The sequence below is a fragment of the Chroicocephalus ridibundus genome, chromosome 6 (assembly GCF_963924245.1).
Source record: "Chroicocephalus ridibundus chromosome 6, bChrRid1.1, whole genome shotgun sequence".
NCBI classification, from domain to species: Eukaryota; Metazoa; Chordata; class Aves; order Charadriiformes; family Laridae; genus Chroicocephalus; species Chroicocephalus ridibundus.
In genome coordinates this window covers 73,018,477-73,045,839 of record NC_086289.1, presented here as the reverse complement: position 1 = coordinate 73,045,839, position 27,363 = coordinate 73,018,477, and the positions used below count along the sequence as shown (strand labels likewise).

Sequence of the window (27,363 nt, the reverse complement as noted above, 5' to 3'; positions counted from 1 at the left end):
TATCATTCCGGCAATTTGCAAACATACTTCTGCCTTTAAGGGCGCTCCATTTATTTCAACACAATATAGGAATGTATTCAATCTGGCTAAGCTACTATGATTTACTAACACCTTTCCTTTAGCTGATGTTCCACAGTTGGACGGGCAAAAATTCTATGTTAGAAAGACATCAGGAATTTAGGACCTCAACTTGCTATAAATTCTTTGAAGTCAATAGGTAGGATTTAAAAATCAATGGGAGGATATGGCTCAAAAGTGCCTTTTCCGAAGCTATAATGGTACAAATATTACCACTGAGCACTTGTACATAAGATCTGAACATCTGAAATAAAAGCCTAGAGATCCAGAAGTGTGAGATTACATTGAAATCAATGCATTTAAGTCCTTAAGTAGCTCACCTGATTCATCTCACCAACAGGAATATATGATTGTCTCCAGAATAGACAGGCATTTATAGTAGCAGGGCTTTTTTTGTGGTGGAGTACTTTGAAGTCTGCTATTTTAGAAGTGGTTATAGAAGGACATTAGTGAGACAACAAGATAAACGTTTTAGTGAGGAATTACATGGTTGAGAAATCATACATACTCTTCCCAAGTGATTTTGCATGAGTACACTTCGGTTACATTAGAGGTGGTTTTGGTGGAGCATACATACTAAGACTGAGGAAGCAGTTATTAAATTCACCTGGCAGGGTTTAAGGAAGCGTTGATCTATTTTTAATCTATTTTCAGTCTCTTAATGGCACCTGACCCTGTATCATCTAAGACCATAGACATTTGCTCCACAGCGAGTCAGCAGTCTAAAGAAAATACATTACTAACCAAACTGTTAGAAGACTGGTCCCTATTAGAAAATACAATTCAAATGTAGTTGCACAGTACATCCCCAAATACTATCACAAAATAAACATACAACTCAAATGTGGCTGTTCCAACCATCTAAGTATTACAACAACGGAAACTACAGAAACAAGGGGATGAACAAACATTGTAGTATCAGAAAAAGTGTTACTCTTCATCAAATTCTTTCTGCAGTAAACAGAACTGGTACCAGCATTAGCAAAAGAAAAATTATACGCTCTTGCTTATCATGTCTAAGTTCGTGCAGTCAAGCTGACTGATGTTGAGCACGTTCCCACTTCAGTTGTAGCTGCACAAGTGCATGGCCCCGCCTCTGGTCAGACTTGGGATGCTTTTGCCCACATTATAATAACAACTGGCAAAGAAATGTAGCAACAACATAACTGTATGTGCCTAGTCCTGGGTCACTGCTAATAGAGGCCCATTTGCCAAGGACTTTTGGAAACAGAAACCCAGATCTGTAAACAACTCTCATTTCATCCTACGTGAACGTGCTTTTTAAAAGGTCTTTCACCAAATTGTGCACTTTGAAATTTTCCAGAAGGCAATTTTTTTACATTAATACAGGTACTTTTCCCATTTTTATTGCAACCTGAAATGTTTCTGTAATGCTTCCATGGCAAACTGGGTAACAACACATTTAATGTTTCCATCAAATAAATTATATTTCAATTCTAAGTATCTATATAAAATTAATTTTTTAAGCTCTAACCCCAGAATCACCTGAGATTGTAAAACTCTAAACCCAATAGGGCTTAATCATTTCCAATGTTTATATTATTAAGACCTGCAATTCTCAAATGTGTATATTAACCCCTTAGAGGTTAGGACACTGAACCTCCTGATCCTTTCATTCACAGACTACTTCAGGCCAACGAGGTAACGGTGTGATTACAGCCTTTGTACAGGGCTTCCACCAATGCAAAACAGGCTGGAGTTGTAGCCCTGCAATATGCTTCTGCACCTTGTGCCTTCAGAGGTGAATTCCTGGTTCTGCAGCTGGGAGTGAATTTATGTTTTCCTTGTGCTTTCTTGACAACAATTCAGGTCCTATATGCCAGGCGCTACTGATGGAATGATCCAGCCTGGAACAGTGGGTGGTGTGCCTGAATGGTGGAATTCCAAAAATGTTCACAGAACTCTGAGGTTTTGTTTACATTTACTGGTCTCTGGAAATTTTGTGAGACCTTGAAGTGGGCTGTTTTGGTAATGTATAAGCTTATAAGGCCAGTAGCCTTAAAAGACTGGGCAGTTCTTTTATTTACCATAAAGAATCAAAGTGTTTTTGTACAAGTTTAACTACTGATTCAAACTTTTAGAATCATTTGAAATCATCACAAAAATTTTCTCTCCAGGAATTACTAGAGAAAACAACTTTTTCATACAGAAATGGGATAATCAAAGTTTATCTGTATTCTCAGAATTGAGGTATTTATTGCTCCACAGGAGTAAAGATGTTGGATTGCACTGCTAAGGGTGTTTTGTGCATTTCCTGATTAACTCCGGTGCTGGATACCCAAGGAAACGCCACATCCTTCAACTACTTCCTCTGAAAGGAGTAAGGAAGATGAGTTTGCCGAGGAAGTTAAGAAACACAAGAGTATACTTAAGTCACATTTTTCTGACAGAGTAGGCATGGAAAGCTCAACTGGGTATACATCTGGGGTGTCTCAGAACCAGGCCTTCAGCATATTGCAAGATCGAGCTCTTAGTCATAAAAATATATTTTACATATAAAAATACAGCAGATGTCCTTCTAAAAATCATATCTTAAGTGTTATTCCCTCTCATTATGTTTTATACATTCAGAAACAGACGTTTGAGATATAGTGTGAACAGTGCAAAAGACTGTTTTATATTTATAAAAACACGCATTGCAGTACCTTTAAGAGCCAACTGAAAGAGAAGTTGAGAAAGGTTTCATCCTCAGAGAAATCCTGGTCCAAGTCGAACTTTTGTTGAGCGCGTTGTAAACAAACGTCTTAGAATGCAGAGAATCCTCTCATTTCTTTCCAGCTAAGGTAGTCTCAAACACATCAAGTCCTGCTTTGAAGTAAACCTGAGCTGAACTGATGCTGTTCAGCACCTCTGACAAGGCTGCTTGAATGGTCTCATTTGACTGATGTAGTTTGCAGTGCTCCAGCGCCTCTAGCAGTACTGAAAACTGGTTTGTCCTTTCATCTAGTCTGTAAAGAATATTTCTAAAAGAGAACAATGGAGAACAGTAAACTTTTTAGTCAAGACAATTCATCAGAAATTATCAAGAAACTCCGCAAGTATCAGCCACGCTTTAGAGATGATACATATTATGCACAGTAAAGCTGACCCATGGCAAACTAAAAGACAACTGCATATTTATTAAACTGCAGATTTATTGTAAACTGTTCATCGATCTAGGTGTACATGCATTGAAACCTTCACAAAATCCATCAAAGAAATCTCACATTCCTCTTTGACCATTCAAGATCTTATTCAAAATCATGAACCTAGACCTATCACACCCCTCACGACGCATTTCATGCCTCAGCTGGATTCCATTTATTCCCCTCTAAAAAAAGTTTGGTTATTACCGTGGACCCTAGGTACGGATTTTTTTTTTTTCTCCCCTCTCTGCTCCTGTTATTTATTTCACACTTCAGAGGTGAAATTCTAGCTGCGCTGAAGTCAATGGTAAAGCTCTCATTGCCTTCAACAGAGCCTTTATTTCATCAATAATCCTTTGTGGCATCAGAACAAGAGCAACCCATCTTTAATGTCACATACTTGAGGACGGAAATAAATGGAAGTAACAGCTAAACCCTTATGAAGCAAAATCTGTGTTTTCCTATATCTGCAAGACTTTTTAATAGCTCATATAAAAACACATGCAAAGGTAATGTCTGATCCCTTGGAAATGGCATCTGTATGAGGAATTCAGAGCCTAGTCAGCGATTTCAATGAGACTCTCTGAAGCAGGTTATAAATGTTATCTGAAACCAGGTGGAATCATTATCCTAATTAGAAGAGCATGCAAATATCATAAATCTCCACCCAGGAGCTCCTTTGATTGTAAACACGAGTGAAATTTGAAACAGGAAGGCTACACGTGATTTGGTGCAGGACCTTATTCTTAATTACAAGGTGGGTGCTCGGGGCAGGGAACAAGTTGTTTCACAGAAAGAAACTAGCAAGAAAGCAGGACAAGTTAGGTACTCCCTCTGTAACCTTACTGCATGACAGAACAGGCTCAATGGCAACTCCAAATTCGTAATAAAACTGCCAAGCACCTACAAGAAAGATGACCACAGAAGTGTATCTTATTATTACATGAGTCATCTAATTGCCACCTATGAGAGGGAATGGTAATGAAGTAGCCCAATAAATGACACCGCAGAACACCTAAAATCTTCTGCCATGTTTCCCAGTTTGAAAAAAATGCTTTGAACGAGGGGTGATGATTTTCAAAGAAATGAAGTAACTCCCATCCTCATAAAACAATTTTTCAGTCTTTATATTTTTACCTTCCTATATTGGGTATCCATCCAAACCCAGCAACGTGCGATAGCGATGCTAAGCCTTTTATCCCCTGCCAGCAAGACATCTAGTCATTTCAAGTGTTCTGCAATGCAATACACAGTAGTTTTAAACAAGAGGAGGGAAAGGGTTCGAACCCAACCCTGCGGTAGAAGGATAGCTTACGTAGTTTAAAGAGTAGGTCATCACTGACCTAGACCATTTAGACTGAAACAGGTTAAGAGCATTTGCAGGAACAGCTCAGTGGGGACAGAATCCCCCATCAAGAAGACAGTAACAAGCAGATGTGGCAGTAACTTCTCCAGCTTGCACTGCAGCAGCCAGAAGAGGACAACGGTCTGCTTCCTCACTTCTGAGCTGATGCTACTGTTCCTCGAGACTCTGATGCAGCTTACACTGAAAGGTGACTAAAGTTATATTACGGACTGTCCCTAAAGCGTCTCTGTGATATAGCAAATGAAAACTGTTTATGTTGAGAACCAGAGAAATCCTTGGTTGGTTGGTTTTTAAGGATAGGCTGTGCTATGGGAAATACTATGGTTTTCAAAGCAGGGATTGATTCTGCTCCGTCTGAAATCAATTCGGGGACTCCTGCTGAGATCAGTGTAAGCAGAACCAGGCTTTTGAAGAACTCTCCTCTAGAGTTCTCATAGTTCACAGGGAGATAGAAGCCTGTTCACAACCCCTCAAAGCCCTTGAACAGCAGGGGCAATGCGAGAGATAATCACGTTACCTTCTACTCTCCGGTGTCTGGGTGAGTTTGAGCTAGAATTCTGCTCCAAGTGCCTACAACACTGGCATCTTAAGCTACATTAGGATCCCTCTATTCCTTTATTGGGGGTAATGTCAACAAATAAAAATGCCATAAGGTAACAACCATCAGCAGAGCAACACTTACTGAGACTGCTAGAAATTAGACTCTAAAGAGAGGATGACCTGAAGACTGGAACATCTGGGGACCACTGAGAAAACATTTGTGGTGAATATGAACAGACCTTCTATCCCGTCTTCAAATGTGCCCTAAACATGGCACACAGGCTAAAAAGATGGTTTAACCTTGACAAACAAGGATGGTGATACAGTTTAACTCTACAGCTGGGATTTTGGAATCACAGGTGATTCCATAGTCAATCCACAGGCAGGTAAAAATGACTGTAAAAAGACAAATACTCGTGGCGCGTCCCACCTGGCTACAGTACAGATCAGTGTCTAACGAGAAAAGCTTAGGTGTCTGATGAATGAAAGAGACAAGCAGTCTGCTCTCATAATTTAACATAATAGTAACTTTTGCAACAGAGAGATGACTTCGGCACAACTGCTTGCGTAGTACGACAGAAAATATTTTTTATTTTTATGTATGCAAATAATAATAAGTAACATTATACGGCACCTGGGTTTTTTTTCATATTTTCTGCTAGAAATCCTCACCAGGGTCTTATATTTTCCAATTACTTATCTTTGCTTGGCAAGCCATGCCACCCCTTTGTTGCATAAAACGATTTCTCTCTCTATGCATGTTCACGAGAGTCAATTTATACATTTTTAATTCTTATCTCTGTCCAAGCTTCATCAAATTAAAAAAAATGGCTAGTCCAGTTTATTACCTCCAAGCCTTTACAAGCCAGAAAAGTGTTTTCATTAAAGATTACACACGGACTGAAAAATAAAACCCGGCAATTTCATTGGCACAAGATATCACTATGTGACCACAACATGCATAATGATACCAAGAGACTTTAATTTATACTGTGAAATTCAATTACTCAAACATTCCTTAATACAAATTGGTTTTGTAGCCTACACCTCTAAAACAACAATTCCAGCCTCTGGCCTAATTGCTTAAGCATCCACCTTCATCTTTAACTATTTTGATCTTATAATTCGCACAGTCAGCCTGACCCACACCAAACACAGACTCCTGAACAGAAAAGCGCAATACATTATAGATGACACTCATGAAATTACACCACCCATCATTCATCTTCATGGACTTGGTTCAACGACACATCGCAGGGACCTGAGCAGCCTAACACCGAAAGTAAGAAACCTAATTAGTGACTTCAGGCAGTACCATTGAAAGAGGCAGAATGGCTCCAAACAAATGAATCGGCCTTAGTAAATTAAAGCAAAAAACCTAGAAAAGTGAATTCTAAAAGAACCTCTTCTATAACTTTTACGAGCCCTTTGCAGGTCTGGGAAAATAATGATAATTTATCAAAATAATGCAATTATAGTTAAACGCTGTTTTACCTTATCACAAATAAGGATGTAATGTCACCCCTACCAGAATACAATGATTTTGACAAATTCTTGAACGACAGATCACACTAAAAATATATTGACTTTAACACAACTTCAAACTACTCTGGAGATTGTATTAGAACAACCGGACAGTACAAGATAAAACTAGATTACTGCATTAGTTTGGTCATGAAAAAGGATTTTTTAGCTTACAAGAAAGGTTTGTGTGTAGGTAATGTACAACAAAAGCTGAATTATTCAGGTACTTACAAACAGCCTCCTATCTTAGAGCTCGCATTTGAGATTTTGAAAAGTAATTATTAAATCATTAGGACGTGATGGCCAGTGTACAGTCCCACACTAAATGAATGCAGGTTTTCTCTGTGGAATCGCATTAGAGTTGTTTACAGATAAATGCTACGGGCAGCCTCTGTCTATTCCAGTTACGTGCTGTGACAAGACCTGCTTCAGCATCCTCACAAATTCAATTTTATAAATCCCCGAATTACTTTTTCTCGTACTCTCCAAGAAAAAAGCGCACCATGATAGGGATTCTCCGCACTTCCCTTTCTCTTGATAATGTTCAGTTTCAAATGCATTTTTCTTGCATCTAGGAGTTTGTTTTCATTCACGTTTGTAAAATATAAAATGTTATTAACCTGGCAAATAAATAAATGCATTCTAATAATAGTATTCCCATGTTGTGACTTCTAGTTCCACGGGGTGTTTATTTACTGTAGGATATAAAAATATCACAAATTCTTCTTCCCTGGAAACTGCATGAGCTGATTTATACCAGTTTATTTACACTAGTTTGTACCTCGGAAGATATTATGGTGAAGGTACAGAAATCCTCCCTTCATCCTCTGGGTCCCTTATCCTTTTGATCTCCAATGGGGCTTCTCCTTTGTTTATTTTTTAAACTTTTTTGACACTCACATACAGTTATTTTACCTATTTTATTTTGCAGCACTATTGCAACAGAAGGTTTATAATTATAAAATTTGAGCTGCTAGCCATATAAGGCTAACTTTTTTCAAGACAAAATTTATGCAGTGGTGAACCGTCATTCCATGTCATTACTGCTGATCCAGAGAAATGCATTTCTACAAGGCTCGTTTCTTGCTGGACGGAACAGTGGAAGTCACTGGCCCTGCGGCCACGTGATCGAACAACACGCGTGTGACCAGGGAAGATGGGGACACGGCGGCCAACCTTTTAGGGCAACTTAGCTGTAAATGTCACTTTATTCCTTCGCGGTCCTCACAAACTCAACATGTCATATTTAAGGATCATTTATTTGTAATGTGTTGTTCTGAACTTTTGTTTGCTCCACACACCCTATTCTTTTTGAAGAGCCATCGACTGCCTTGCTTTAGTGCTCTCATTTATAGGACCTCAGATTTTTCTACCCATATATATTACAGAAAGTGATATATTTAACTCATATGTACACTCAAAGGTGAAAGTCTGCCAGCAAGGTAGGTATTTGTGTGGTATCAGCAGTTGATAAGCTACAGGTAATCCAGACATCAAACCTAAACAGTCTAACCAACTGAAACGCATTTCAAAGGCATCATTACGTGACAGTGGTAAACCAGATAAATTCTGTCCCTGCCAGACAGAAATTTATCTTGCGTAAGAGACAGGAGTTAGGGCATCTCTAATTGAGTCAATTATGGCAAACGGAGGTTATGGTAAATCTGCATTTAACAAAATCCTGTTGGGACGTGGGACTATAAGGAGATAATTATTCCAAGTCTGCATTTGTTTCTGAGAGGCCGCTTCAGAATAGGTCTTGTTTAAAAAATAAATCCTGATTTTGGCAGCTCTGTGAAGTGTCTCGAGGCTTGGTTTGGCTTGATTGCATGCCAAATAAACAAAGGAAAAAGAGAAGCCAAACTGGAATGATAGCTGGTTACAAGATATATTATCTTTCATTTCTGCACAGTTATCTTTGATTACAGTGCTTTTTTAAAGGTAATGAATGCACTGTTGTAAACCACACTAAGCTCTTACTGAATTATCGCTAAAGCCAACCCTAACTCTAGCATAAGTTTCAGCTTGCTGCGCCCAGACAACCTTAGATCTTTGTCAAGGCCTTGATGGCACTAATAGGTCCTACTCGCCCGACCAGCCTTACCTGGGCCACTTCCCACACCGCCTGCTCGCAGGCCCAGCAGCCCCATCTCACCCGAGCCCTTGGTCTGCAGTCCCGGCCTGAGCCACGTCGTAGGCGTGCCTGTCTCCAGCCCTGGTGCTGCCCTGCAGCCCGCTGATCCAGACCCCAACCTTCAAGACCACTTCCCGGCCTGACTTGCATCACCGGGGGCTTGCCTGATGGCCGAGGCTCTCGGCTGAACCTGACTGCCCCTCCCAGGCCTCCCCTGCTTGCATTGCTTGGGCGCTCGCCTGGCTAGAGCGGCCACTGCCCTGCTGGCCACGCTACCATGCTTGGCTGCCCATCCTTTAGGGAGCAGCCCGCTCCCACCACCCCCGACAATCTTCACCTAAAGAGGTGACCGCATCAGACTTGACTCTATAATAACCAGCCATCCGAACCGTACCTACAGGCCCTCCCAACCTTAAACCTGTCCTGGTGATCGTTACAGATTCACCTACTACATCCCAATTTGCACGTACGAGCATTCGGAATCCTAAAGAGAAAGTGAAAGATCAAGCTGAGTAAAGGTTGCTTGGGGAATTTTTTGCGACTAAACTCAACATTCACAGAAAAAATTCACTTTCACTTTCTGCTCCCAAACATGTAAGAAAATTATTCTTTTGATAGTTGTTTCATTACTGTCAACAGTAATAAAAAGCTAGATGAACGCTAATCTTCATTTTCTGATAATAGGACATTGCTTTGTAATGGCTTGGAAAAGATTTCAAATGGGATACTGTATCTATGACAACCTGTAGCTAAACTTTTTCACTTTCGTTAAATAAACAGTAATTACTTCCTTTCTTCCCGTACTTTTTTATATTTTTGTGGCTTGTGATAGCAAAACAGCTTCTAGTATAATATAAAATAATCATGAACGAATGAAAGCTGGAAGCTTGATTCAAGTTGCTAATCATAAGAGAACCGATGTTCTGGAACAGCCTCAAATAAGAATAACGGAGTAAGAAGTCTGACTAGTTTAAAGACTGAGTTTGGGTAAAATCAGGCTTCAATAAAATACCTGTTTTGCAAGGGCTGAACGTCAACCTTGCACTCACAGTTTTTCCCCTGTTGGAAATTTGCTGAGTTTAGGAAATGTATTTCTTCTTGCTTTGGAGTAAGTACGACCAGTAAGTAAGAAGAACCAATTCTACAACTTCAACAGCACAGAATGACTTCACAGAACAGAAGCGGAAAGAAAAAGAAAAATTAGGGTGCATTTGTTCTTCAGAAGTTGCAAGCGATTATTTATGACTGCTGAAGAGCAGTTCTCTAATTAATTAGACATGATTTTCTCTAGGGTTTTATAGAAATTAATTAAGTGACTTTATCTAGAAATTCCTGAAGAAGCCACAAAACACACCATCAGACTCTGCCACAGACCGCTTGAACCCGACACGCAGCTGATGAGAGAATGGTATATACTCCACAGAAATGTAAACATTCCTGGAAAGTCCTTCAATATTTTTTCTGTAATTTCTTAGAACAAGGACTTGCATCTATAAAGAGTGATGATGCACTAAACAAAATTAATATAACTGTATTTTAAAATGTTATTTGCTGGCAGCAACTGGTATGAAATACACTTTGTTAAACTTCAGATAATGTAGCTGTTGGTACCAAATGTAGGCATGGTGTTCTTTGATTTATGCTGCACTTGCTTTTCAAAGGAAAGAAACATATGCTTATGCTGAATAATTTGGAGGAAACTATTTTTCTTTTAAGGATGTCTCAGTCTGAAACGCACAAATTCAAAGCAGATGTGCTACTATTTCCAAGGACTTGAGGGAAGTGAATTAATAAAATTATTTCCAAATGGCTCACAGCTGATATTCTGAAGGCTTCATAGCGTTTTTTATCTAGAAATCATGTAAAACATCCGATTCCTAAGGAGGAATACAATTTCTAAACAAAGCTGCAAGCAGGGTCCCGTATTTGTGCAGCAAATTGGCTTGACCTTGATGTCCAGTTCCGATCCTGATTACGTTTATCATCGTAAGTAACTCCACACCGGGAGACGTGAGACCGTTATCACCACAGCCAAAATCAGAAAGGTCACTATCATAAGAGTTAACTATAGATAAAAAATTAATCATGTCATAATATGTTCTTTACAGAAATGCCTGAAGTTATATTTTTATTACCTTCAATGGCATGGATACACACAAAATTAACGTTTTTTTTATCCCATTTAAGGTAATTTTGTGTTAATGATCCCACCACCAAATTTCTAAGTCCTATTGCCTGGGTAATACCTCAGTGGGGGGAGTATTACATTTTTAACTAGTTTTCCAATGAATTCCACTTATTTTTGTACTATATTTGAGAAATGTTCCTGGCTAATATTTCAAACATACACGAGTGGTTCTTACCTGTCATGACCAAAAATGTGGAACCACATATTTCTCGGATCTAAAAAATGTTATCGACTCTACCGTTTATAAGAAAAATGAAATAATGTATAAAATATTAAGTTTCTGTCATACTTAATAAATTCAAAACCTAATGCTTTATATAACTTTCTGAGATCACAGGCTATTTTTCTCTATAACCGAATGTTCTTGGCCTATTGAGCACAGACCTGAGTGAGATCTGCCAGGGAGGGAAACCAAATGGGAACTGTATCCTAACGGGAAGAGTTGCTAGGCATTGGAACGACAGCTCTGCACAGAGCCCACGGAATAGCCCTCAGTGAACGGATCTTTCCAGTTAGCACAACAACCACTGTGAAATGGGCTAAAACATCTAATAAGGCCACATATTCAAATAAATGTCATTATACAAAAAAACCAGGTTCTTTGCAAGGTCACGACCACGCACATTCACGGAAAGCACAAGGAATTGTACGTCCTGGATGAACTCTTGTCTTAAGGGCCACGAATGCTGTGGTAAATTGCAATATGTGTAATAATATTTACTGTACCAAAAACATAACGGGTCTGATGCATACTAAGGACAGAACTCTCTAAGTGTACCAATCAATCTCATTAAAAGGATGGAAGAAAATTCATGAGAAGTACATAAAGGAAAAATAAATTAAGGTGGGTACACCCAGGTTTGCCATTCGTATCAGGGAAGCGAGACAGCTAGTTTCCAGCCATGACATAATCCCTAGTTATAGTGGTTTTCTGCTTTTGCAGGTGTAATGAAAAGATTTTCATGTAAGCTTTAAAGTCAACCATAATTACATCCCTGCAGATGGCTAATTCAGTAGTATTTATGCAGCAAATGCTCTTTAAATAGTAAAAATTTACAAGACAACAAATACAGTCATTACCTCATGGTCATTACATGTACTGGTGATTGCAAAGGAAAACCCATTTGAAGTGCCACTCAGATGGATCAGGTGTTTTGAGTTACATTCACTTCATCGCATCTTCTCTGTATTAAGAAAGGGTGTAATTCAGCATGATTATCAGTCATGAGAAAAATAATAACCGTAACAGGAATTTGTAAGAGCATTATCAAAGTAGTAATTGCTACCGATGTACACCAGGATAAACGTGCTGCTCCACACACGGATGAATGTTAAAGAGTCAACAGCCCAGCGGATGAAATTCTACCTACCTGGCTGAAAGAATGAATAACCACAGCGCTGTTGAATCCCCCCCAGAGGGGCTGGGAGGACCAGGGCAGAACCCTTCCCAAAGTCGTCCAGTGCCAGAGAATGCTCGTGCCACCAGAAAATTGTTCCTACAGGTCCATTATGCATTTAAACAGTCCCTACATTTTCCTAGTTATACTTGTTCTGGGGAGCTGCGCTGGTGGCAAAAGGTGTCCTAGGGAATGGTCCTTGTGCTATTCAGAGTTACAGCTTGATTTCAACACTACATTATGTTGATCCACTGAATGAGCAGATTCATGACTGTGTCGTCTTCTTCCTGGTCCCTCAAATCCCATTTTGAATATCTGCACCATCGGAGTGAATAGGAAGTGACCTTAATTACGTCTGGCTTCTGGTAGCTGCTCAAGAGAGAAGAAAGTTCCATTTTTCCTCCCCCCATGCTACACTCCCACGTAGAAGTCGGGTACAATGTTTAAAAGGAATACCGTAAACAAAATACTTTCAGTCCACCTTATATCAAGGTTGTTACTCCAGAGACTGCTGCTGACTCAGATGTATGAATTTGACTCAAATTATGATTTTAAACTGAACTAAGTGTGCCAAACACGCTATTGCATTTTTTTTGAAGACAGAGATATCTATGTAAGTGCTGTTGGAATCTAGTGTTCAGGATTTAATAGGAAATACTTCTTAGTTTGTACCGACCTGGTTATACTGACATCATTGCTTGTCGTGCCGTTAACTAACTGGTTTGTCTCTGGTTTTAGGATTCAAACAAAAAACCTGGCAGTTAAGAATTGCAATATGTTCTTATAAATTATTTTCTAATCAGGGGTGACCTGCAGAGATGACTCAGTCTATTCAGTTTTATGATAAAAACCACTTTTGACTATGCTGTAAAAACTCTGGCTACTGACTCATGATTGTCACCACTGATGAATCCCGGTCATCGGACACACGGCATGTATTCACAAGAGCATTTACACCAAGAACCTAATCCCTTCAGTCAACGTCCGCTACCAAAGACTGGGAGGAAAATGATCTTTCAAGTAAGCATTAACTAAAGATTTACTAAGCACACACAGCATCTCAGATGTTGCGACAGTGCATAGCTGCCGCCCTCCACCTCTCTCATGCAACTGCTTTTTGCCTTCCCACATTCTTGGGGAAGAACATAAAACCATCCTTGGAATGTTTCCTGTGATTTTCTTCTCATTAGGAGTTCATGAAGTGAGCCCCAGTGAAGCGAGTCTTACTGAAACCGTGTCTCACTTCTTCTGTCCTGAATATTTGAGTTCGTCATCTCTAAGTTAGACTTACAAACTACAACTAGACTCATAATCGCTGCAGTTTGAAGGAAGAAGGTAGAAGAAGACGGGAAGACATCTTAGGGGTAAAAAAAATACATTCAGGCAAATGTGTATCAGAGAGAAGGGAGCTGAACAAGAACTGCAGAGCCAAGAAACACCAGTGATGGATCAGAAAGTGAAACAAGCGATACCACGAATTGTAACTCCATTTATAAGATGTGGAACAGTTCCAGAAGAAAGAGATGCAAATTTTGAAAGACACAGGATACTAGGGTGAAAAGTCAAATGGCAAATCACTGCTGTACAGTAAGAATAAAATTCATTTATTCTGACTAAACGGCAAAATCTGAGGTACGTTATTCTAAAACCAGTCCACAATACTTTCCTTCTCCCCCAATATCATTCCAGTATTGTATTTACAAATTGCATATGGCAGATAACACGAGACAGAACATTATCTACAACTGTCAGCGCAACACGAATCATTGCAGTATCTCCCACACTACAGATCATCAGCACCATCCCAAATCACTCTCTCCTCCACATTACACGATGCAGAAAAATACGTACTCCGTGTGTTTGGTTCAGGTCAGTCAAAAAGATCTCAAACATCACCACAAAGTATACTGGAATATTTTCTACTCGAAGCCACAAATGAAGAGTTCAAAATGAAAAAACTGATCTGCAAAGAGTCTGTGCAACGAGCCAGAATTACTGTCTTCTGTAGAAACTCTTGGCTAGATTTTTTTTTTTTTTAACATGACATTGCACTACATAGTTACCCATGTCACTGTTTAAGATTAGTGGGATATTTGCATCGTTAACGTTTGTCCTCTGTAAATCCAATGAGCAGCTTGCTTACACATAGGGATTCAATAAGGACTTTAATTTTCCTACTAATTGTATCTCTAGAAACTGGAGTCATAGGGCACGTGAATTTTGACACCTGAGAATCCGCTGCAGTTTATCAGTCAAACAGAAATAAATGCAGTGGACTCCGTACGCCTGTCAGCAACGTATATAACACATCGCCATCCGAAAGGGAAACGTTTGTCCCAGCGAACAACAAACACTTGAGTGGCATGAGATTGGCAGTGACGCAAATTATCTTCTTGTGTGGTGCTAAAAGCATCTTTTGATTGTTCCGTCATTTCATTATGTCAAATTCAGGCTGCATAATATATCACTGCCTACAGAGAGTATTTTATTCAGTGCATTTTAACGTACTGAGCTGATGTGATTTTTTAGCCCAAAGAAGTGTTAATGTCACACCTGGGTATCCATGATAAAAAGAAGCAAAAGGAAGAAGTTTAACTTGCACAAATGAGCAATAAAAACTGCTGGAGGTCTTTCTTGAAAACACAGATTGTTTTCAGAATCCTTACTTTTCACCTACTTATTACTGAATTCACTCAATTACATCTGCTAAACGTAGCCCAGTGGCCCCTGCAACAGTTCCCTAACTAGCGGTGACAGATGCATACTGCCTTAACGGGCAGGGGAAACTCGGCAAGCTAAGATGAAACTCTTAAATGAAAGATTTTACACAAGTTGACTTTGATTTTTTTAAAAAATTGTTAAAAGAACTGTCAGTCAGGACATAAGTGACCCTTAAGCAATGGTTTATTAAGAATAAAACCCACCTAACTGAAGTGGAAATGACAGCCTGAGCCCTTGTGCGCCTTTTTTTTTTTTGACTTTTAAAGACCAAAGACAACAAACTCTGTATTTAGTGACTCCTTTAGATTTGGAAATCTCGGTGGAAGCATCACAGGATGTTCTAGGAAACCCTGCATCCTTTCTACTGGATCCATCGAGTATCAACAGCATCCATCAAATACGAATATCAGGTTGAGTTCTAGGTATGGACCCGACAAAACAAAACACTTTCAGAAAGAGAAGACATCTTATTTCACTGAGTGTCCTCTGCCTGATACTCCATAACGTTTTCTTGATTATCTCATTTCTTTGCAACGTTATTATTCATTGTTCCCATGCTATTGAAGCGCTACGCCTTTCAACACAAAGACACGAGCTCCCTGTGTGAATACCTAAGGGGCGGCCACACGCACTCGACAGACAGGTTAGGCTGACAGGTTGTCAGAGGCTGTGGTGATCAGCAAATATAAGAAAGAAAACATACAAAGAACAGTAGGAATGGTCTTAGTCTAGGCAAACTAAGAGTCGAGCTCCATATTTATAAACACCAGGAAGACACACGCTGTCTTGTTATCCATGATACTGGCGGTGCCAGTGTTTGGGTGGGTATTTTTTAGGGTGAAAAGCATGCGAAAGCATGACACTAGACTTCTAGAATCTAAGAGTTTGAAAAATTAGCTGATGCACAAAAGACAAAGATGTTCAGGAAAGAGACAGAGAGGAGACTCATCACGCAGCATGGATGCGTTTGCCTGATTACCTAACTTACAAACATTAATTTACAGAAATTAATTGTATTCCCTCTCAGAAGCCACGTCGAGATTTGGTTAATCAGTGTCAGGACAGGTGTCAGCGAGTACTTCCTCGACCTTATCAGACAAGTTGCTTTCACTGTAGGGAAACTGCCCCAGGTCTTTGCTTCGATCCATGTTTATTTATGGCTGAAGCACCCTTTGTTTAGAATACGGAGATAAAGCATCTTCTTCTGTCCCCAGCAGGCGACTACATGGGCTTTACTGAATGCTGATGAGGGTAAGAATGTGAGATCTTCTTGCTACGTATCAGCATTTATAGAATCATCTCTCTGCTGAGGCTGACCACCTCATTGAGAGGACAATATGCTCGAGATAATCTTTTTTATTTTTTCCTGTCTACGCACAGTGCCTGAAGTACCAGGACCTCTGTGCTTACCTTGGCTTCACGCATGCCGCTGCAGCGTAATCTATGGTTATTAGTACTAGTATCAAAATATGAGCATCAGAAAATCTAGGGAAATGTTCAGCACAAGTATACACTGTAGGAGTGGAAAGCAAGAAACAGCCCCATTATTCCATTAAAATAATGACAAAATATAAATCACAAAATTACCAATATTATGATTATTTTATGCGAAGTGAAGGCAGATAAGCAAAAGATACCAGTAGCTATCCTATTTTGTTCCCGAACATTTATTTTGGAAATATTAAGTCTACCTGGGGTTATACCATTGGGAATCACAGAAATTCTTCAGGTACAATAAAACTCTGAGATTGTGTCCTAACCCCAAATCAAGCCTCCGGGTAACCTTTGCAAAGCAGGATAACGTTTCTCAACCTATTATTTTTCACTCTGCCTAAATTTTTGGATAAGACTAAAATACCCCGACGAAAGCTGTATTTGTATCTTTCCAGCTCAGCTGGAAATAGAATATGACGGGGAAAGTACGCTGTTGTCAAATTTTCACTTCAATGTCATGAAGTTGAGGCAAGAAGATGATCATCCAAACGACAGTGTTTACTTCCACTGTATTGAACAACCTGCCAATGTCGATCATCGTTACTTAAATTTAGACCGGATATCCTAATATAACTATCAAAAATTAAAGTAATTTGAATTCTGTTAGTAACTTTGGATAATTTGATTGCTCGTTATAGCAATTATGCCCAAATATTGCCCTACGACATTGACTGGAATGAGGTATCTATATTTTTAAGTACATATATACAGCAAGAGACTACGGCCATGGCAATGAGCGTACAAACCACAGAAAAAAATATCCAGAAAAGATGTATTCGTTCCCCTGCAGCGGTCAAACACAAGCAGGTTGTAACCACATCCTGCAATAACGCAAAAAAATCCCCCTTTCTTTTGAATTCAAGTTCTAGAAGAGAAAACATAGGATAGATCCGGAGAGCTGTGAATTAGGACAAACACAAGCCTAAAAATGATGCCTAAACTTCAGCAAATTTGTCAAGTCCTTTGATTGAGGTTGAGAATATGAGTCCAAATGGGTACACAGGAAGCAATCATTTTTTCATGAAGAATACGTGCTTTACTGTGCACACAAATTCTTCCTTCAGAAGGCTGTAAATTACGGTATTTATGGAATCTTAATGATCTAAACACAGTTGGAGCCTGAAGGTCAAGGCTGCAAACTGCATCCTAAATTTCTGTTTACAGATGAAGCACAGTATTTATTGCGGCACTGCTTGCGCTGCTATAGTTAAAGGGCTGCCAGCATTTCCATTATAAACCACTATTTCAGGGGTTTATAACTTGCCCATCAATCTTCTGACTGGGATGAAACATGGCATACAAGGTCCTGGCTGTGAGACTGATTTTTTTGTTTGTTTTATTTACCAAATTGCAAAAAGAAAAGCTTAAAGTTCTAAAAGCAAAAAAAAGTATACCAGGATTTTCAAGTACTTCTAGTGTTCCTGTGATACAGTTACAGCTGCAGAACACAAAACAGAGTCCTATAACTGCGTCAATTAATAGAGGGACTTTCAATCCCTAAAAAGTGCAAACCAATCCAAATAAAGACATATCGTTAGAGGCTTTTTTTGAAAAGGAACTGTACTGCAGGCTTTTAGCGGCAGGGAAGGAAATGAGAAATCTATCGCTGTCCTCAATTCTATTTGTATCAAAGGTAAATCTAGACTACAGTTACACACCTCGGCACAGTACAAAGAATGCATTCTTTTTAAACAAGTATCCAAATGATGATACACAAGGTGTACTTTACTGTCATATACTCCAGGCGATGTTAGGTAAAATAGTTCAGAAGAAAGTCAAATCCAAAGTTTGCCCACAAACTCTGAAGTAACCTTATCGTCTACTGTTAAATCTTGTATTAAAATTAATGAAATCAAGAGGGAGAAAATGACAAAATTTTTACTTTCACACTATCTACTTTGCCAGTGTGAAAAGCGCGCTCTGGGCCGAAGTACTGCTGGGAGCAGGAAGGTGAAAAATGTAATTCACATTATACCTGCATATCTAGCAATTACATCCTGATGACTAACAAAAGTAATATTGCCAGCATTGCAAGAATTTAAATATTGGAGACCTCAAAAACCCCTCTTACCGGAATCCTAAGGTTTGTTATAATTTGTTTTTACAAATAAAGAACGGGGCCAGATTCAACGACGTGCTCCTGCGATGCAACACAGATTACATTATATTAAGTAGTTTTATGGCTCCTTTGCAACACCACACCAACTCAGACAAAAAGAGACAACAGTGCTAAACCTGGAATATTAAGACATTATTTAATCACATTTTGGTTTATTTCTTTATATTATAAATCCAGTCACAGCAGGAATGAAGTCAATTAGTCCCTCCTCAAATATCACTACTATATTTTCTTTATTATAGCTGTCAGGATTTTATTCATGAACACCGTTGAGTTCACCACAACTAACTTTTTTTTTTGTTTTGTTAAAAGATGACTGCATTTGGTTTATGCCATTCCTAATACTTGGAATAACCTCTTCCTCCTGATGCTGTAGCTTTCTGCTTTTCTTCCAAATTCTGCCCGTGCCATCTGTCTATTTTGTGCCTGTTTGAAACAATCACTTGCACAAGACATTTGACAATTTTTCCCACCAACTGCAATGAAATACTCTTTTAGTAGTTCTGGTTGCAAGTACATTTATATTCCCAACTAGCAGAGATGCCTCATTCACTGCCGTGTCCTGGCCCTGTCTGTCTCCTGTGTATGCACGCGTGTCAGTTCGCTTCGGAGCTCTTTTTGAGTATGCCAACCAGTTTCCCCTGAAGTAAAACCTGGGTACGGCTTTAGGGACATTTTTCCTTTAGGAAGGCTCCTAATGGGCAGTATGGATGAGCCCTTGGCTTCAGCCACAGAGTCCTTCAAACTCATCCCAGTAAGCCTGGTGAAGTGAAACAACCCGCATACGCCGAGGGCACTGAGAACACACCCTTGGGGCCAAGCTATGAAACACCACGTTGATGGGCTGCAGCACAGCGCCTCGGACAGCTTGTACTGAGGCACTTGCACATACTGTATTACTTCTGAACAGCCAGAGGGCCAGGCCGGCCAATTCTTGCTTTGCTAACTTTTTTAAAGCTACCGATTGCCCTAAGTTTTTTTTTGTAGAGGAATTTATGGTGAGAGATACAGACCTGTAGACTTCTTTCTTAGAAAGTGAAAAATGGAATGATGACGGCACCTTAAAGTCAACCTGGGTAGTGCAGCTGAGTACATATTGGAGAACAACTGTAACCAGAGACAAGACGTTATGAATGGTGACGGACCGAGGCCCTCTCATTCACTCCACTGTACTGCCTATGACTGGTTGAAATGTGCCCAAGAACACTACTATAAAATTAAATATGTTAAATAATGCTACACTGTATCTTGTATAATTCTGAATCCTCAATGAACTGTAAAAAGTTTTAAATAAAACATAGGTGGAGCTTGTCAAACAGTATCAGACTTCAAAGTATTTCTTCTTCTGAAAGCTTACTGCACCGTCTAACACCAGTCTCTGTCGTGCTGCCTGAGCTGCCGTCACACCGTACGTCTTGTCTGCAGTGATGTCATGGCAGAGACGCTACAGGGCTGCATTCTAATGACCTCTTGTATTGTAATGAATTAGTGTTTTCTGCAGTTTTGAGACAGGTTTTTTGGCAGTTTTGAAAACCAAGCGGCGCGAGATTACCATTTAGACTCAAATGAAGGAGGTGTTGAGCACCATACCTGTAAAGTCCTGGAGGAGCTCGATGAACCAGGAAGCTTTTCTCCAAGTTCTGCAGCACATCATTGAGCATCCTGACTCTGACAGGAGCGCGCTCCCTGGGGTCGTTAGCTGGGCGCATCTCATCAGATTGGAACAATTCTGCAGTGTCCCTCAGACGTGATGCCACCGCAAGCAACTGAGGAATGACTACTTCATCACCTAGGAACAGTAAGAGCAAGACAGTTGCCAATGATTCAGAGAACATCGCTTATTACTCTTGCTTACAAGCCAAAATTAATAGTCCAATTAAAACCCGAGCCTCTTTTCCCTTGTGAGAATTACATTATGAATCAAGGGAAGCCACAGATCATTGCGCATAAGCTCTGATCTTTTTTTCAAAGAAGATCAATTTGGGCTGTGATATTTTAAGATCTAATAAGGTATGAGGAATGGTTTTGGGGTAGAGCTTGAAATCTACCATTGGAAAAACAGGCATGCGGGAAGCGATGGTTATAAATCAAGAACACTAACATTTCCTTCTGAGACAGCATTTATTCAATGCCATTTGATGGTCCTGCTTTCAAGTTTGAAAGCTTGTGCTTGGATTCCGTAATGACTGCTGTATAGAAAATCATAATATGCAGAGTTTAATTGAATTTTGTTCAACATTTTAGAATCCTAGAGGTTAACAACACTTGCAGAGGAGATGTGAAATTGTGTCCTTGAGTCAGCTAACACTTTAACTGATATCCAAATGTATATTCTAATCCAGTCAGTATTTCCCAAACTTTTTTAAACTTGGAGTGTTAACTGTTATGTTGTTTGTAATCCTACACAGACACCAAAAGAATAAATGTCCGCAGCACTTTTGGGCACACCATGATTTTGGTATTTCCCTGTTTGTAGTCCAGAAAGAAGACCGTGAGAGGTGAACTGGAGCGCTGTGAGTGCGCAGACTATTCCCACCAGCAGAGCAGGTGAAGAACGTGCCCGCCTTCCCCAGCGCGTGCATAGACTGCGTTCGTTTTCACAAGCACATGGAGAGAGAGAGCAGAGTCTGAACCTGAGATCAAGTCAAAAGTAACACCAGTCAGCAAAAACATTTCCAGGATGCAGAAATGATCTTTAAGGCCGAGTTTCACTTTCCCTATTAAGGACGAGAAAATCAGCTATCCTTAGATCTCTCAAATGATGATTTAATCAAAACAAACCGTCCAGCTTCAGAAGCTGCCTCACCTTTAGTTGAATGTACAAACCCCAGTGAGTTCGGTATCGTAGTAAATGAGATGATTAATCCAACAAAGTGGTTCGAGATACAAGTTAAAGGAATGCTAAAGTTCCTTGTCTAATAGATATATGGAGAGATCAGAAATAGTAAATGAAGAACATCAACCCATTCCTCGAACTATTTATGGCTGGAGTCTGAAAGGTGAGCATATAACAGGAAGGGAAAAGCAAACAGGTACAACTAAGAAATTCAAGGAAATGCCTGAACATGACACATTCTCCCCCTCGGATGGAAAAAGGGATTTGCTATTGGATACATTTCAGCAAAGGGAAAGGAGTTCATAGATCCCCGTGCGCTCCTGTCATGCAGCTGACTAACACATTCCCATCCAGCAAAACATGAAATGATCCAAAACACACGGAGAGACAGATGCTGGTGTGAGAGAAACTGACAGATTTCCTGAGCTATCAAGATGAATTTCAACAATGAACAGAAGCTCCCCGTGGGAACAGGAGTGAGAGAATATGGTTTATGTCTGTCCTGGTTTGGGACAAGTTTGCCCACGTACGCACTGTGCATACCTTCCCCCAGGACTCGGGTCAGCACGGAAAGGTTTAAATTCACCCTGTTAGAAAGAATCCTTTGGTTTCAGCAAAGTACTTCATATTCCAAGTAACATACAACATTTGTAATTTTTATTCTGAATATTACACAACCAATGGTAAGTGTCAGCTGTGCCTTTTCAATAGGGGAGGTGAGACAAAGGGAAAATGCATCATTCTGTACTTGGAAACAAAGGCAACCAGACCCTCCTTTTAAACACAAAAAGCCTGTAAATGCTCCCATTCCTTCTCTGCAGCATTTTGCCCCTAAAACAACTACATTTTACTTTACAGTCATGAGTGAAAAACAGTGTTTATACCACACTCTAAAGCAGCACTCATCACAAAACAAACACCCAGGCCCTGTCTGAATTCTTCAGTACAAACCCTGGAAGTGTCTACGGCTGGTGTCACCACAGAGGACTAAGGACACAGCTTTGAGGCATCAGTAGTTGTTACCACAACACACTGAACGTCAGTGCCAAGGGAGAACGTGATTTATGCTTTTCTCAAGTTGAGAAGCTGGCAGTGGAAGGGCAAATGACTCTTAAAGGAAAGGATGCATTGACTAATAATGTCTTAAATACCTTGTGATGCTCTACAGAGAAAATAAAAAAAAAAACAAACAAAAAACCACAACACCTGCAGGCATTACTTCACTCAGGAGAAAACAAGCCACCTCATTTATATTTTGTATTCTTTGTCCTTTTGTCTCCAGTATGAATCACGATGAATCATCTAAGCTAGTTGTTTAGTTGTTAAATAAATAAAATTGCAAGTATGAGAAAGCGACTCGAGTATGTACACTCTTGATCAGAGAATTCTACTGCTGAATTTCATTACACTTGCTAAATGTATCCGGATTTTATTCAGAAACAGGTTACACCAAATAGATATTTATTTTTACAGCCATTGAATACAATAGCCTTTCCCTGTGTAACTGATTGCTCTTATGAAAAGCACTGCTAGAGGTTTAACATTTTAAAATTGTGTTTGCGCCCTCTGGTACGAATGTACTTGCCTACAAGTGCCCACGGGAGAACGAACACAGACAAACCAGCGGTTCAAAGCACGACGCTTCCTCTCCATGCGTGCGAACATGTGTTTGCATGTAAGCGAGAGGGGAAATTGCTTCAGGTTTTGATTAGCGTGCACGTTCAGGATCAGCCATAGTGTCTTGTTGGATGCACTGGGAAGATGTTTCACGCTGTGCAAAATTGGATGATCAGGCCTAGCAGTGGAAAATCTGAATGGGAAAGCTTTGCAGAAAGTACCCTCAAGGGGGTAGAAACACAAATCCACGGACATCCGGAGTGCAAAGAAGATGTTGCCATCAGCTTCAGTTTTGCTACCACGGCTTTTACTGCCCAAGAAAACTAATCCGGTGTCGCTACAAGTGTCTTTGAAAAGAGGCGATCATTAAAAAGGCATGTTGTGACATAATATTAAGCATGTCAATACAGAGGAAGTTATCAAGGACTTCGTACAGAGCTGCTGAAACATATATGGCCTGCTGATAGGGAAGAGATGCTCATCCTTTCCCTTCAGTACCAAACGCTTTCCCATGGAAAATGCATTTTTCCATGATTTTTTTTTTAAAGGCTGATGAAAGGTTTGCCAATACTAATATATAATGTCCTTGGAAAGGATACTGAAGACAAGATATCAGCATCTCATGGCAAAGAAGGTATTTCTATCACATATACAGATAACTCTTGCGTTTTTCACCTCTGTAGCAGTCAAGAATAATGGGTGGGAACAGTAAAGAAGGAAACTTTCTGAACATTACAGACAGATGGAGAAAGTAAGCCTGAAAAGCACCCTAAATGATCAGGGAAATAGGGTCAAGCAGGTAAAATGATGCCAAGCTGAAGACTAGCAGATAGCTGTAGGCAATGAGTATGCAGCCATCAAGTAAATGACAGCGATATGCTTCTGTATTGATTTTTCTAAGGACTGAGAGTTTAGACTGATGTTTTGAAATGTATGGGTTGAGCCAGGGCTGTGGAAAGTCATGCAGACTTTCCTGGAAATGGCTTATCATAAAACAGATTATTTTTAAACTTCTGCTAGCACTGCCTACTATTATCACCCCAAACACTTCAGCTGCTGTAACATCTGTAAAACATCCGTTCTGGGGAGAAGAAAGGGCTTAACTGATAGGAAGCAACACACAACTGACACTGCGTGGCCAAAGAGCTTTAAATCTCAGCCCTTGCCCTTCCTATACAGGGAAAACTAGAAAATCTTACAATAATTTACTTGCAATAATAAAACAATATCGGCTTCTCCAGCCAGCAGCAACCAAGTGAGAGACACGGCTAGCATCAGACCTGGTTGCCTTTATTTCTGTAAACTGTGTGAGTGAACTTGTTATTGCTGAGTCAGTCAGGTGCAAAGGTACAGAAAGATTTTTGATCCTAATGAGACACTTTAACACCTCCAGCATCAATCCCTGCAGCTTGCTGTAAAATATACTAAATTCCAAAGAGGCTCAAATACAGCGCAAGGTACGCTACAAGGAACAAGTCCAGACTGCACAGGGCTAAGAGCATTCAGCAGATGATACAAATATGTTTTGAATAAAAATGCTTATATACATTCAAAATACTTATGTACAAATGCTTACATATTTGCACTTGCATATACATACAAAATACTTCGACAGAAGTGCTTAAAAGAACCATTTGTGTTATTCGCACACCAGATTTGACATCCTGTCTGGGCCCTACCTCAAAAGATGAATTGGGTTTTCATAGCATGCCAGGCATAGTGTATTTGATTCAAGTTGCAGCGGCTCTTGATTTTAAACGTCTGAAAGGCAGGAACACCTCACAACTGCAATGTGTAGTTAATGGGAGCATTTTAAACTGTCACCTGTTCATGAATTTCTCTAAAATATCAAATCTGTGATCAGACAGATAACAGCCTGAATAGCCACAGGGACCTGCATTTCAGTCTTGGAACCCATCGCGTATCATTTATGGCCACGAGGTTTCCTGTTAAACGTCAGACCATCCGCAGATGCACGAAAAGAAATGCTTCCCTAGTCACAACCCTTCCTTTCAGGTAAAGCCAAAAGCAGTAGCTTGTTGCCAAGAGTTCTGGTGTGTGCAAGTGCAGAGAACACATGTCACTTAACAGCCATTTCCCCATCTTTGAGGAACAGGCCTCGAGCCATAGGTAAACACACTGGGGATGACACTGCCCCGTAACCTGCCATCCAGCCTATCCCGAATCTAAGAAATGGTTTATAAAGTGCTGAGTAACACCCTAGTGAGTTTAACAGAGCTAACGGTACAGACACCCACCACATCACGGAATTAAATCCTTCGGAAACATAAATAAATGCAGTATTAACAAATATTGACACACAAACCCCCTTTTGTGAGGGCATCCAGGAGACTGCAAAATTGTGACTTAAGTATTTACACATAGGATTTAACTTCAAGACCATGAGAAAGTCCAACGGGCAATCAAATGTGTGTTTAAGTGATCAGCTGAACCAGATCCCAGAGGCACAAAATTAAGCCTAATGAATCTTCTAGCATGTTGTGTGGATTTCCCTTCACCTTTTCTACAGTTTGCGTCAAGTTGGAGAATGAAATCGTTTACTAAAGCAACACAACTTGGAACTGGAAATCTCAGGCAACATAAAACCTTTTGAAGAATGAAGAAATCCATGAGCCATGTTAAAAAGTACAACTTCTCCTTTAAGTTAACAGAAAAAAGATCATTGTCTAACTGGATTCCAAAATGAAAATAAACTGTTACTTGACACAAGTCAGAGACAGACGAGACATGAAAGTCATGAGAAAAGGCATTAAACAAAACTCCGAAGTCAACAGCTGGAAGAAAATTTACCCTGCTGGCCCTACAGCTGAGTAACTAATTTTCCTTCCCCTGAACTGGTTGAGATAAATGATCTAACTGAAGTTAGAGAAAAAAATTCAGTTTAAATCAACATTTCCTGTTAGTCAAAATAAAGAAAAAAGGAAGAACAATAGCAGATATCTCATGTTCAGCTGAAGGGATACCAGCTGAGTCGCGCTTTTTGTTTGACGATCGTTCCCTGCCGTGTTTAGGCTGAACTAAACCAACGTTTATCTGGCACAACAGAGCTAAAATTACTTGTCTTTTTGGATGCTCACTGATTCCAGACCAATGGCAGCCTACTGGCTCCTCGGTCTTGACAATGATGGATGGCAAAGATTAAAGAAAAGGTATCATACTTCTGTGAACGTGTATTACAGAAAAGTGATACTTTGTACTGTGGGGAGTGAATGAAATGCAGGGGCGACACCACAAGACTGCAAAAAATCTTTAGGTTTGGGATAAGATCTCACATTCTGCTAAACTATATGGAAAGTTTAGGTGTGATTTTATAGAACTCACTTCTTTATTTATTAGATCAACTTGAGAGTTCCATAAATATATAAATAGGAAAATTAGTTTTGAAAGGCGTTAGCACACTACAGGTAATCTGGATCAGAGACATAATTGGAGATGAGGAAATAACAACATGGTTTTACTTATCTCACATTTTTCCACTGTGAGGTCCTAACAAAACCATGTTTTGGAGCAGTTTTTCAAATTTCACGGGTGTTCTTGTCAGGGACGTACCTTTTACCATTAAGTTCACTGAATTCTGACCGGAATACCAACTGAAAGATCTCAGTCTGTACACATTCAAGGAATTATCTTAGAGTTTAGCAGCTAAATAATCAAAAGATGTAATCCAAGGTCGAAGCTTCTTATGTGCTCTCCGCATCCAGACTGCTTTCACCTAGTCACTTAGAAAAGGAAGTAGAGTTGCATCTCATTTGAATACGCTAAGATACGAGGAAACTGTAAGGGAAAAGGGACAGAATGGGAGGAAGAAGACAGATGACACTAAGGAGAAAGCTGGTATGGATGGGTGGCACTGGGCAGTGTTAGAACCTAGACTTCCTCTGCCTCCTTATCCCTCAGGAACGGTGCTAAGACAGATTCTTTTCGTAATTGATAAGTGTCCTGGTTTGAGGACACAAACCATGACAGTAAAAGGTTTATTGTTCTTTTGTAGTCTAGATAGTAGCAGAGAACATCTCAGTAACATACAATGGGTTTAGTTCCTTATAACATCTCAAAAAAAAAAAAAAAAAAAGGAACACCCCCCAGAAGCAAAGGGAATGCACAACCGCACCCTTTAACTGTGTTATCTTAAACAGCTCAAGCCAAGGGCTATTGGCTTAACTGGGTTCTGTTGTCAACAGG

At 39.8% G+C, this 27,363-nt stretch overlaps 1 protein-coding gene across 4 annotated transcripts in view; it reads right to left on the bottom strand.

Annotated features, from left to right (window-relative positions):
* Positions 1-2,643: 2,643 nt before the first annotated feature.
* NAALADL2 (N-acetylated alpha-linked acidic dipeptidase like 2) overlaps positions 2,644-27,363 on the bottom strand; it is a 477,589-nt gene continuing 452,869 nt past the window's right edge. For all 4 annotated transcript variants that reach the window (XM_063339333.1, XM_063339332.1, XM_063339330.1 and 1 more), the window contains 2 exons: positions 20,298-20,496; positions 2,644-3,062 (listed from right to left, as the gene is read on the bottom strand). In XM_063339333.1, the coding sequence (XP_063195403.1) occupies positions 2,864-3,062; positions 20,298-20,496 (398 nt within the window). In that variant the 3' untranslated portion in view covers positions 2,644-2,863. The remainder of the gene's footprint in view (positions 3,063-20,297; positions 20,497-27,363) is intronic.